Consider the following 13,847-nt stretch of genomic DNA (forward strand, 5'->3'; position numbering starts at 1 on the left):
CCTCACTTCCTGTCACCCATCTAGTCCATCCTCCACCTGCCTCCCTCCATCTATTCCCAGTTCGCTCTCTATCATTAAGAGTCTCTTGTGGTTCAAGGGGCGCCTGAGTGGCTCAGTCAGTTAAGCATCTGACTCTTGGTTTTGGCTCAGGTCATGATCTCACAGTTCGAGAGTTCGAGCCCCGCATTGGGTTCTGAGCTAACATGGTGGAGCCTGCTTGGGGTTCTCTCTCCCCCTCCTTCTCTACCTGCCCTGCTCTCGCTCTCTCTTTCTCAAAATAAATAAATAAATAAACTGAAAAAAAAATAAGAGTCTCTTGTGATTTGTTTCCCTCTTTCCTCTCCTCCCCCCTTCCCACATATTTATCTGTTTTGTTTCTTAAATTCCACATATGACTGAAATCATGTGGCATTTGTCTTTCTCTGATTGACTTCTTTCACTTAGCATAATACCTTCTAGCTCCATCCGTGTCATGCAAGTGGCAAGATTTCATTGTTTTTGATGGTTGAGTAATATTCCATTGTGTACATGTACTGCATCTTCTTTGTCCATTCATCAGTCGATGGATGTTTGGGCCCTCTCATAGTTTGGCTATTGTTGATAATGCTGCTATAAACATTGGAGTGCATGTACCCCTTCGAATCTGTATTTTTGTATTCTTTGGGTAAATACCTACTAGTGCAATTGCTGGATCGTAGGGTAGTTCTATTTTCAGTTTTTTTTTGGAAACCTCCATACTCTTCTCCAGAGTAGCTGCACCAGTTTACATTCATACCAACAGCTCTAGAGGGTTCCCCTTTCTCTGCATCCTCACCAACACTGGTTGTTTCTTGCGTTGTTGATTTTAGCTATTTTGACAGGTGTGAGGTGGTATAAAAACACATCATGGTTTTTATTTGTATTTTCCCAATGATTGATGTTGAACATCTTTTCATATGTCTGTTAGCCATCTGGATGTCTTCTTTGGAAAAGTATCTATTCATACTTCTGCCCATTTCTTAACTGGGTTGTTTGTTTTTTTGGGTGTTGAGTTTGAGAAGTTCTTTATAGATTTTGGATATTAACCCTTTATCAGATATGCTGTTTGCAAATATCTTCTCCCGTTCTGTAGGCTGCCTTTAGTTTTGTTGATTGTTTCCTTCACTGTGTAGAAGCTTTTTATCTTTATAAAGCCCCAATAGTTGGTGTTTGCGTTTCTTTCCCTTGCCTTCAGCGACGTGTCTAGTAAGAAGTTGCTGTGGCTGAGGTCAAAGAGGTTGCTGCCTGTTTTCTCCTCTAGGATTTTCATGGTTTCTTGTCTCACATTTAGGTCTTTCTTCCATTTTGAATTTACTTTCCACGTAAGAGTTCTTAAAGAGAGAAAAGACACAGGTCAGTTGGGTTTGCTGTTCTAACATTTGTTACTCTTCCCAGGACCACAGTAGGGGAAATTTACTTGACCGGCTCTTTCGGATCCCCTTAAGAACATTTGCAAGTAATGAGTATTGTTTTGCATTCAAAGGCGAATAACACTGACAGTAAAATCTACTAATTGCCAATGTAGTACTTCTACATTCTTTTTTTTTTTTAAGTTTATTTGTTTATTTTGAGAGAGAAAACTGAGTCGAGGGCAGAGAGACAGAGAGAGAGACAGAGAATCACAAGCAGACTCTGCACTGCCAGCACAGAGCCCAATGTGGGGCTTGAACTCCCGGACCGTGAGATCATGACCAGAGCCAAATTCAAGAGTCAGACGCTTAGCTGACTGAGCCACTCAGGTGCCCTACATTCTGTCTTTAAAAAAATGTATCTGAGTACAGTTGTCACACAATGTTATATTAGCTTCAGGTGTACAACACAGTGATTCAAACATTTTTGTCCTATATATGGATATAGTATAGAAAATAGCAGACCCCCCCCCACCGGCAAACTTCAGGTAGAAACTACTGGTGACAAGAAACTTTGGCCTTTCTACTCATTACGATGTGAGAAAACGGAACTTTTAAAGAAAGAAATGCTGAGGTGTATGGATAATTCAATTAATCAAACATTAAAAATTTTTTTTTAATGTTTTTTGAGAGGGAGAGAGAGCACAAGCAGGGGAGGGGCAGAGAGTTACCTTTGTCAGTAGGGGGCTAGGCAGTGACTTGGAGCCCAGTATGCAGGGAATTCAGTCTGATGTCAGGGGCAGTTAGGAAAAGATTCACAGTTGGGTAACATCAGATTCTTTCATGCGCTTCAGCGGAGAGATAGAATAATGTCAGGACATCTTATTGGGGAGGTGATGACGCACATGTCAGGCTTCCTACGCTACTGAGAGAAGCTGCCCACACAGGTGGTTGTGTACAAGCATGATTTTTGCTCCAACGTAGAATAGAGCTGGGTCCATTTATGGAATTGTGACATGTTTTATGAAGGAATTCTGTAGTAGCAATAATGGGACTTTCAGCTGTTAGATGAACAGTGGGAAATGCAGTCATGCTATGCGGATGGGAATTTAGTAAATTCGCAAATTGCACTAGACTTCCTTTCCTCAGCTCTCCTGATTCCTGCCTATTTCCGGCTTGATAATAAAACATTGTGGGGCAGCTGGGTGGCTCAGTTGGTTAAGCGTCCAACTTTGGCTCAGGTTGTGATCTTATGGTTCGTGGGTTTGAGCCCCATACTGGGCTCTGTGCTGATAGTGCAGAGCCTGCTTCGGATCCTCTGTGTCCCTCTCTTTCTGCCCCTCCCCGAATTGTGCTCTGTCTCTCTCTCTCTCTCTCCCCCCCAAATAAACATGAAAAAAGAAATAATTTTATATTAATATAGTTCTTTTTTAATCTAAAAGAGAAAAATGGCTTGAAGCAGGTGGAGAGCTTCTAATGCTAATAACCAATCAAGGTGGTTTTAAAGTGTCAGTTAACAAAGGTAAATCCAAATAGTAGGGGAGAAAATCCTTCAAGTGGCTATGTAAAGCATGCATTTCTAATGGCTATGTAAATGATGTCTGTCTTAATTTAGAAGTGAGACTCAATGTTTATTGGACATTTGTTTCAAATTTAGCATGTCGTCTAGTCTGTTGATCTCAACAGCACATTTCAGTTCGGACTAATGTCATTGTAAGTGCTCAGTAGTGGTTCGCTGTGACAATGACAGACTCTGGCTGGGGGCACAGAAGTAGGAAGCTTGGTGTCCAGAATACATCCTTAGTAGAAGTGTAAATATAATGTTACTTCTTTGCTTAGTAATTAGAGGAATATAAGGGCCAGACTAACCTTAACGTAAGGTTTGTATCTTGCAAAGCTAGGACTCACCAAAGAGCCAAAGCCCCCTTCATGGAGAAGGAGCACCTTTTTCTTGAAGAGAAAATGGAGCTGAATTCTCAGAGCAAACTGCCTGGCCAGGGGTGGCCTCCCTGGAAAACTACTGAACTGAATTAGACAGAAGGCAGGTTCCGCTATCACAGCATCCTCTTGACTGGAGTGTGGTAGGGTTTTTCTGCATCCATTTTCTCTCTGTTTAATCTGGAGCCAGACAGTATGGATTGGCTAGTTTTGGAATAGCAGTTATTTGTTCTTGGCATCTTTCCGGTCTTGTAGAAACAGGCCAGCTTAAACTCAACTCAGGCAGAAAGAATTCAGAAAGCATCGAAGGAAAAATAACATATAGGCTAGAACATCACTTGAAAATACAGCACAAGTCAAGTAAATGCTTGAAGTGTTTTTATTTCGTTTCATCTTGTTTGTTTGATTTTTGTTTTAAAATTTTAAAAAAATGTTTATTTTTGAGAGAGAGACAGACAGAGTGTGAGCAGGGGAGAGTTAGAGAGAGAGGGAGACACAGAATCTGAAGCAGGCTCCAGGTTCCAAGCTGTCAGCACAGAGCCCGATACAGGGCTCAACCCCACAAACCGTGAGATCATGACCTGAACCGAAGTCAGACACTTAACTGACTGAGCCACCCAGGTGCCCCTACAATTCTTATTCTACGTTTTACTGCTATTGTTCAACATCATGTTTTTAAAGTCTATCCCCACTGCTGTATGTACCTTTAGTTCATTGCTTTGGGCTTCTGAGTAGTAGTCTTTCCTCTGCATCCATTACATTTACTTATGTACTTCTTTCTTTCTTTTCTTCTTCTTTTTTTTTAACTTATGTATTTCTTGAGTTGCATCCACCTTCCCGCTACCACAAACAATGCTGCACAGAACGTCCTTGAACATGTGCGCTAGTGGAGCTACACGTACGTTTTTCTGGAATGCACATACCCAGGAGTGGAATTGCTGGGCCATAGCAAATAGGCACGCTTAATTTAGCCCAAGCTAGCCACGTTGCTTTTCGGGAAAGTGGCTGTAGCAGCCTGTCCACATTTCCATGAGTGGGTGAGGCTTGTGCCAGGTCCCACTGAATTTGTCAAGTATTATTCACCATTCTACGTTTTGCCCATTTGATGGGTGCAAAGTGGTATCTCATTGTTGTGACATTTTCCCGATTGCTGGTGATGGTAAACCGTTCTGACTTCCACCTTTGTGGATTGTCTCTTTTTAATCTGTTTTTATTCTCTTTGACTTCCTGATTTAAGAAAAAAAAATATATATAGCTTTCATGAGAAAACATTTGCATACCATAAAATTTACCCACTTAAAAGCGTTCATTGGGTTTCAGTATATTCACAGTGTTGTACAACCATTACCACAATCCATTTTAGAACTTTTTTATCGGCCCAAAAAGTGGCTGTTCCTTTAGCTCGAGGAGAACGTTTAGGTTGGGCACAAGCTGTGACCTTGCTGGTTGCACAGGCCTGGACAAAAGGTCCATGGACTCTGACTGTGCCAGGGCCCTGATTTCTGCCTTCCACAGCGTGGCTCAACTTCCTTTGAAGTATGTGAGCTTCCTCAGTGCCCTTCCCACGAATTCTTCCACAGCCCATGCCCTCACTTCATGCTTGTTGCCAACATTGGTTTGTTTGCTTGCAATCAAAAGAACCTAAACTAAGTCAGAAATTTAGAAGGATTTTGCAAGCAACAGACCCTAGAATGTGGAGCTGATTGAGTTGTAGTGAATGGCAGAGCCCGTCATCTTTTCTATAATAAAGGGCAGCACGGGGCGCCTGAATGGCTCAGTCCATTAAGTGTCTGACCTTCAGCTCAGGTCATGATCTCGCAGTCAGTGACTTTAAGCCCCATGTCGGGCTCTGCACTGACAGATCAGAGCCTGGAGCCTGCTTCAGATTCTGTGTCTCCCTCTCTCTCTGCCCCTCCCCCACTTGTGCTCTGTCTGTCTCTCAAAAAGAAATAAACGTTAAAAAATATAATAACGGGCAGCAAAACTATTCATCAGGTTATGATTCATTTCCTTCTGGGACTGTGTATCTGCTGGTATGTCGAGGCCGCGCCGGCTCCGACAGGTCCAGGGGTCCCTGAAGGATGGACGGTGTCGGCGAGAGAGAATGAGAGAGCCCCGAGATTCTTTCTGATCACCAGGCAGGCATCTTTCTCCTGTCGGTTTTGGTGTCTTTATTTAAAGGTTNCATATGATTTAGATAAAAGGAATTTCTTACAATGAGAGGTCTTTTGTGATATCAATTGCAGAATTATCCCAGTCATGGTGAATTTACGACCAAGGAAATAACAGGATGCTCTTAGTGAGAGACAGGATGACGTATAGGTTAGGTTGTATATAGATAAGCTAGGAGTCATCCTGTCTGGCTCTCAAGAGGAAGAATGATTCTGAATTGGTTAGTTTGTGGAAACTACCAAGGGGGCTCTATATGTATTGGTCTTTGCATCTGGGTTTATGTTTTAATTACTCTTATCCATCCTCATCCCAGCTGCCAGTGTAAGGGAGGGGGTCTGTGGAATGTAGGCCTTGAGGAAGGGACTGNCTTTGAGAGGGAGAGCTAGGCTTTGCTTCAAGACAATTCAGCTGAAAGTAGAGAACAAAGCCAGTGCACGGCTTCACTAAGAAAGCACACACCCTGGCCAATGATCTGACACATCAGAGGCCTGTCTGCCAGGCTCCCCGGGGAAGTGGGCCGCCATGATGGTCCTGTGCTCAGCAGGGGAATCCTCTCACTGCCTGTCTCACATGGGGCCCCGGCAGACACTGGGCAAAGGAAATTCAACGGGGACCACCTCAGTTAGTCAAGGGCCTCTTTTCACTGCCAGAGAAGCAAATCAACATGTCCATGCCTGAGATGTAGCTTTTCTTTTTTTCCTTCTTATTAAACGTTTTTGGTCTCTCTTCATGTAGTATATCAGATATTATGCAGGCCACGGATTGCGAGACCATGAAACACCACATCTCTTCTTGCCTGAGCCATGGACATCACCAACAGATACGCGACTTGATAGCTCAAGGGGGAGATTAGCTATAATTTTTGATTGTCTTCTGATGGGGAAGGGGGGTTTCAGTTCATTTTTGGTTTTATGTGGAGTAACTATATTGTTAGGTGGTACCATTTAAAAAAATCTGTGTACAGGAATAAAGGTGTGTGTGTTTGTGTGTGTGTGTGTGTACACCTACACTACCAAAGATAGACTGTGGTATACATTTATTATTTTGTCTTCCCAGAGCAGGGAAGACTGACTGCATTAGTCAGGTTTCTGCTGTGATAATGCTATATAACAACTACCCCCCCATCCCAGTGGCTTATAAAAACAAGTACTTATTTCTTACTCATGGGTCTGCAAGTAGTTGTGAATTTGCAGCATTTGGCTTCTAGCTGTGGGTTGGATTCTGGCTTGTTCCATATATCACCAGGGGCTACTCAAGGCATCTTCTTCTCACTGCCGGTTGCGAAAGTACAAAAGAGGCCAAGCCAAACCCTGTGAGCACAATTAAACCCTCTGCTTCAATTCCATTAGCTAAATCATTGAGGGTTGTGATTTATTCTCTGCCCACAGTAAACCCTAGTAGAGGAGGGGAAGAAAGGAAGAATTTTTTTTTAATGTTTTATTTATTTCTAGGAGAGAGAGAGAGAGAGAGAGAGAGAGACAGCGTGAGCGGGGAGGGTCAGAGAGAGAGGGAGTCACAGGNATTGAGACAAATAACTCATTCTACCACATTCCCTCTTCTTCTGAGAAGTGAACCGTGTGGTCTAAAATGTGTTTTTGCTCTCAGCAGATTACCTTGTTATCCATTCAATTGCTCATGTTAGAAGCCTAGGCCATAAGAGAAGGTCCAGATTGGGAAGGGAGGAGCATCTATTTAATTTCAGATATATTGAGGTTGAGGTGATGCTGGGAGCCGCACCGGCCTCGCTGGAGGACAGTCACAGTGAGGAAATGGCAGCGTTTGCACAGCTCCTGCCATGAGAAACGAAAACTGGTATCTCCTTCTGCTACTACTGGCTCATGTTGGAAATGAGCCTGCTGGTATTGACCAGGCCTCACGATATTCCAGATCAGACCGAAAGTCCCCACACAGATACCTCATAAGGAAAGGCATATTCCTGCCTCTTCAAAAGAGATTTTAGATGAGAGCTCTGTGGATGGTTGGTTGTCAAAAGGCTCTTCCTATGGGCCTTGTAGACCCAAGACTTAGATAATAAAAGGGGTTAAGAACACAAGAGTTACAATTAAGCCTGGCCCGGAGACAAAGAGCCTAATTTAGAGTTAAGGAACAGGTAAGGGCAGAACTTATACACCTTTTCTAACTGGTGACGTATGGCAGTCCCTTCCCTGAGGCCTACTTTCCGCAAACACCCTCCCTTACACTGGGATGAGGATAGATAAGAGTAGCTAAAACATAACCCAAAAACAAAGGCCGACACATTTAGGGCCTCCATGGTGTTTACACATTCAGCATCAAGTCAAAGAGGTTTCCACAAACAACTTATTAACCAGCTAAAAAACACTGGTCCTCTTGTGAGCCAGGCAGAATGACTCCTAGCCGATCTATACACTTAACCTATGTCCTAATCTAGCGTTATTAACTTAGAACAAATATGTATGTCATCCTGTTTTTCACTAAGAACATCCTGTTATTTCCTTAGTTGTAAGATTTACTCAACCTCACTATGATTGGGGTAATTCTGCAAGAATACTTCCAAAAAACCTGTTTTTGTACACTTTTCTTTTAAAACATTTTTTAAAAATGTTTATTATTGAGACAGAGAGAAACAGAGCATGAACGGGGGAGGGGCAGACAGAGAGGGAGACACAGAATCTGAAACAGGCTCCAGGCTCTGAGCTGTCAGCACAGAGCCCGACGCGGGGCTTGAAACCATGAACCGTGAGATCATGACCTGAGCCCAAGTCAGACGCTTAACCAACGAAGCCACCCAGGCGCCCCTATTTTTGTACACTTTTCAAAGCATCTTATCACAAAGAGTTTTCCATTGTAAAAAGTCCTTTTTCAGATCTCATGTTATTATTTGACCTATAAATAAAGACACCAAAACTGACAGTACAGAGAGGCCTGCCTGGTGACGAGAAAGAACCTCGGGGCTCGCTCTCTCTCGCTGACACCGTCCATCCTTCAGGGACCCCTGGACCGGCTGGAGTGGGTCTCCAGCAAGGTGACTATGGGATAGTCAGAGAGATGGTAAGACTGTTGGCTATATAGATACAGAACCGAACCATTCTGGTTGTTTATGTTACCACTCAAGCTCCTACAGGTTTTGTAAGTGGGGCTGCTGCTGTTACGAGTTTCCTAGAGTCCTCTCCACTAAGGTGTCCTTGTGATGCAACCAAGATTGGTCCTGTTGCCTTTTCATATATAACTCTGTGAGTTACTGAATATCAACGTCAGGGTCCTCTCTGTGAAATTCCCATGTAGATTTTTATTACTTCAGTGAAGATTTACGACTGAAGGGCAATGGCATGTAATATTTTTCAATCTAGACCTGCTTTAGTCCACCCTTCGTAAAGATTCTCCTGAATAAGAACTTTCAGTCATCATATCTTGTACAAATTGTATTGATTAATGGTCTCTTGTTTGCTTCCTTTTGCTTGTTGTATTTATAGCTCACATTACTTATAATTGTTGGACAACGTAATATGGACCAGATGGCTTCATTATTCTATGTTTCACATTTTGAATTTTAAATGTGGTGTTGAACTGCCTGTCTGTGGCCAGCTGTGTCCTGGAGGACATATGGGGCCAAACCGTAGTTCAAAGATCCCAGGCCAGATATGACGGACAGTAAGTGCTGCTGAGGTATTAGCATTTGAGGTTTCCTCTGATCACTTTGCCCTTGAAAATTCAGACTGGAAGGGCAGGCGGAGAGAGAGACTGCATCAAAGGCCTTCTGAATCACTCAGCTGGCTTATGATTGCATTGTGTTTGAAAAGGCTCTTGGGGCGCCTGGGTGGCTCAGTCGGTTGTGCGTCTGACTTGAGCTCAGGTCATGACCTCACAGTTCATGAGCTCGAGCCCTGTGTCAGGCTCTCTGCTATCAGCACAGATCCTACTTCAGATCCTCTGTCCCCCCTCTCTCTGCACCTCCTCTGTTTATACTCTCTCTCAAAAATAAATAAACGTTAAAAAGAAAGAAAAGGCTCTTTACCAGTAAGCTCACAAAATTTATTAAGTGTTAGGAATTTTAAGTGTAGCTGCTAATATTTAAAAATGAGAATATCAGTCAGGGGCTGAGCAGTAAACAGATGATATACGCAAATAGGATAATTGAAGAATGGTTCCATAAAGGACTCTTTACAATAGTATGGGTTAAGGGAAAGAAGTTACAGTGAAGTAACAACAGTGTTTCCTGGCCTCAAATTCAAACTAGAACATTGGCTCTTCTTGGGTCATGAGCCTACTGGCTTTTGTACTGGAACTTACCTCATCAGTTCTCCTGGATCTCAGGTCTTCACACTCAGGCTAGAACAATATCTTTCCTGGGCCTCCACCTTCTCCAGCTTGCTGACTCATCCTGCAAATCGTAGGACTTAGCCTCCATAATCTTATGAGCCAATTCCTATAATAAAGTGCTCTCTCTCTCTCTCACTTGGTCTCTTCCTCTCTCTCTCTCTGTCTCTCTCTCTCTCACACACACACACACACACTGGAAAATCCTGATTAATACATAGGATAAGGCAACAGGTGCTATGGCCTTTCTTAAGGAACACATAGACAATCCTAACCCCCCAGGCAGTGGGGGAAGTGGGAGAAGAAATACCTAAATCTCACCTTTCTCCCTCGCGCCCCCAATTGGCTGAACTTACCTGGAAGTTATAGAGCAAGAGAACCAGCTGGTTTAGTCTTTAAAGAGTCTGAGATACAGAGCAGCTTGGAGGGGCAAATGGAGCCTTTCCAGGTTAAGTTTCTATTACAACTACTGTTACCACATTTTTGTATATCCTCCCAGAGATATGCTATGCATACAAAAGCCTATATTGAGATCTTGGTAATTTCATGATATTTCAAAATCTTCCAAAAGTATCATTTTGATGGCTACATAATATGAGAAAGACTTAAATGTTTTTTTGTTTTATTTATTTATTTATTTTTGAGAAAGACAGACAGCGTGAGCAGGGGAGGGTCAGAGAGAGAGAGAGAGACACAGAATCAGAAGCAGGCTGCAGGCTCTGAGCTAGCTGAGACAGACTTTTTTAAAACAATGTTAATTTTTGAGAGAGAGAGAGAGAGACAGAGAGAACGCTAGCAGGGGAGGGACAGAGAGAAAGGGAGACAGAGAATCTGAAGCAGGCTCAGCACTGTCCGTGCAAAGCCTGATGTGGGGCTCAAACCCACAAACCATGAGATCATAATGTGACCCGAAGTCGTACTCTCAACTGACTCAGGCCAGGTGCCCCAGAAAGCCTTTTATTATGAAATAGCATCACAGAGAATAGATGTAACATTATATAATACAAAAATACACTAATGGATGAAATTCCTGTAACACTAATGTTGCTTTAAGAACTAGAATAGTATCAGGGCACCTGGGTGGTTCAGTCTGTTAAGTGTCCAACTTCAGCTCAGGTCATGACCTTGTGGTTTGTGGGTTTGAGCCCTGTGTCAGGCTCTGTGCCTGGAGCCTGCCTCAAATTCTATGTCTCCCTCTCTCTCTGCCCCTCCCCTGCTGACACTGTCTCTCTCTCTCTTAAAAATAAATCTTTTTAAAAAAGAACTAGAATAGTATCCAAACAAGCAGGGGAGGGGCAGAGAGAGAGGGAGACACAGAATCTGAAGTGGGCTCCAGGCTCTGAGCTGTCAGCACTGAGCTAGATAAGGGGTTCAAATTCAAGAACCATGAGATCATGACCTGAGCCGAAGTCTGATGCTCAAGCCACTGAGTCACCCAGGTGCCCCTATTTTTTAGTTTTTTTTTACAGAAAAGAAAATCAAATTTATTTAATGAAAAACTAGAACAAAATTTAGCAAACACACAAATATACACACACACCAGCACTATGTATTGACTCAAAGGGAAAAGCAGTGGTCCAAGACCATTCTACATGGCTTGTCAGTTAAAGGAAAAAACCACAAAACCACTCACACATGCACACATGCGCATGCACGCACGCATGCAAAGTTTCAGGCACACACACAAAACAAAAACGTGGTATTTTTCAATAGTATACTCAATCTACAACACAGATTCAGGGGTGCCTGGGTGGCTCAGTCGGTTGAGCGTCTGACTGGCTCAGGTCATGATCTCACGGTTCCTGGGTTTGAGCCCCGCCTCAGGCTCTGTGCTGACGGCTGTCTTCGGATTCTGTGTCTCCCTCTTTCTCTGACGCTCCCCTGCTCACATGTCTCTCTCTCTTTCTCTCTCTCTTGGAAAATAAACATCAAAAAAAATCTAATTCAGAATTATTTTACAAAGCTTCCTTTCTTAATACTTACTTTACTTAATAATAAAAGATGCCCATCTTGGGGTGCCTGGGTGGCTAAGTTGGTTAAGCGGCTGACTTCAGTTCCTGTCATGATCTCACAGTTGATGGGTTCCAGCCCAGCATTGGCTCTGTGCTGCCAGTTACAGATTCTATGTCTGGAATCTGCTTGGGATTCTGTGTCTCCCTCGCTGGCTTTCTGCCCCTCCCCCACTCATGCTCTGTCTCTCTGTCCCTCAAAAAAGAAGTGTTAAAAAATTGATTCAATAAAACACAAAAGATGCCCGTCTTGGGGCGCCTGGGTGGCTTCGTCGGTTAAGCGTCCGACTTTCGCTTGGGTCATGATCTCGCGGTTCGTGGGTTCGAGCCCCGCGTCGGGCTCTGTGCTGACTGCCAGCTCAGAGCCTGGAGCCTGTTTCAGTCTGTGACTCCCTCTCTCTCTGACCCTCCCCTGCTCACGCTGTCTTTCTCTCTGCTAGAAATAAATTAAAAAAAAAAAAACACATAAAAAAAAAGATGCCCGTTTTGGGTGTAAAAACAGATTTATTTCAACAGTTTACTATTAACTTATTTTTAAATATATTAGAGCTACTACAAGCAACTGTTTCCTATATTTAACAGCCTTTGCTTTTATTCATCTTCAGGTGTCTACCTTCCACCCACCAAAAGTTTAAGGCTGGCAGGCAGATGAGGGCCTTATTCTATGTGAAACTCAACACAGCGGTTTTCAACACTGTCCAGAAAATGTTTGATTGTCCTTTTAATACATGAAAATAGTTACGCTGATGCTCAAATTGTTATCTTCTGCAAAAAATTCTGCCGTGCTGGTCTCAAAGACGAAGCAGTCGCTCTTCACAATGGCTGCTGCAATTCTCTCATCAATCGATCTCGGAGTCCCTTCCCAAGTCAGTCGCCTAGTCTCACTAGTTAGTTGAAACCGATAAGCAAAATTTTCAGCTTGCTTGCGTGTTCCTAGCAGCTGTGCGATCGCAAAGAACTGCTGGTGACCCTCATGGATTTCCTGTTTTTCCAAAACCAGCATGAAGTGAAAGCCGAAACAGTGCTGCAGCATCACCCAGTCAGTAGGACCGGGAATATTAATGTCCGTTGCGAGGAAGACGACATCCGCTCCCTCTATGGTTGTAATGGACTCATGGTGCTGCATCAGATGGGGCGATATAGCGTGCAAAGCGCCTCTCCATTTACAGCACGTACCAGGGCAAGGGCACGGATAAGGCCTAAACTTACATATCTCTTCATGGTCTGCTTTTTCAGTGTGTCGCAGAGTTTTCTCACACCCACAAGAGGTGTATTTACAAGGGAAGAGCATGGTATCGGCCACTTTCTCCAGAGCCAAGTTGCGAATGGATCCCAACTGGCCTTTGCAGATTGGACAACGCGTGAGCTTTGGGCGACAGCTGCGACAAACAAGATGGCCATTCTCACATTGAGGAATGGGCGGTAACACAAAGCCACAGCATTCTTGACACTCAAAAAGGCTCTTCACGTCATTATTGGCTGCGGTTGGGCCACGCAGGGCAAGCACCTTCCTGGGCGGCGGGGACGGTGAGGTTCTGAGAGATGAGGGGGACGCCCTGCGTCTCATTTCTGAGGGTGGAGGGCGGGCCTCNGACCGGCACTGACCGGCACTGACCGGCACTGACCGGACACCCTGGGCCGCCAAAGCCCGTCAAGAATGTTCCCCTCAACAGCCGGCTCCTCACAGAGCGGCCGGGGCCTCAGCCCCTACCACCCCTTGGGTCGTCGTCAAGGGGCGTGTGTTGCGTCGTCCTCGATGGGCGTGTGTTGCGTCGTCCTCGATGGGCGTGTGTTGCGTCGTCCTCAAGGGGCGTGGTCGTGCGCGCGCCCGCACTGAGGCGCGTTCTGGAGCCAGTTGCTTTCTCTGAGGANCTTTCCGTAAATTCAGGCCACCCCCCGCCCCCCGCAAGTATAGATAACAAAAGTTGGCTGCAGTTATGTTTAGTATTTTATGCCTTTTATTTGAATATCTGAACGCAATATTCCCTTTATTATGCAATTTAAGAAGCAAATAGGTGCTCATTTAATCACTTAATAGGCTAAATATTTCCAACATTCCAAATGT

The 13,847-nt window shown here is 44.0% G+C and overlaps 1 protein-coding gene across 1 annotated transcript; it reads right to left on the minus strand.

The window, feature by feature from the left end:
* Positions 1-12,266: 12,266 nt before the first annotated feature.
* Positions 12,267-13,370, minus strand: LOC144229604 (E3 ubiquitin-protein ligase SIAH1-like). Its single transcript, XM_077761702.1, has one exon. The coding sequence runs from the start codon at positions 13,347-13,349 to the stop codon at positions 12,504-12,506; it is 846 nt and encodes a 281-aa protein (XP_077617828.1). The 5' UTR covers positions 13,350-13,370; the 3' UTR covers positions 12,267-12,503.
* Between the last annotated feature and the right edge of the window lie 477 nt (positions 13,371-13,847).

Source organism: Crocuta crocuta, unplaced genomic scaffold (genome assembly GCF_008692635.1).
Source record: "Crocuta crocuta isolate KB4526 unplaced genomic scaffold, BGI_CrCroc_1.0 scaffold657, whole genome shotgun sequence".
In the NCBI taxonomy this organism is placed as follows: Eukaryota; Metazoa; Chordata; class Mammalia; order Carnivora; family Hyaenidae; genus Crocuta; species Crocuta crocuta.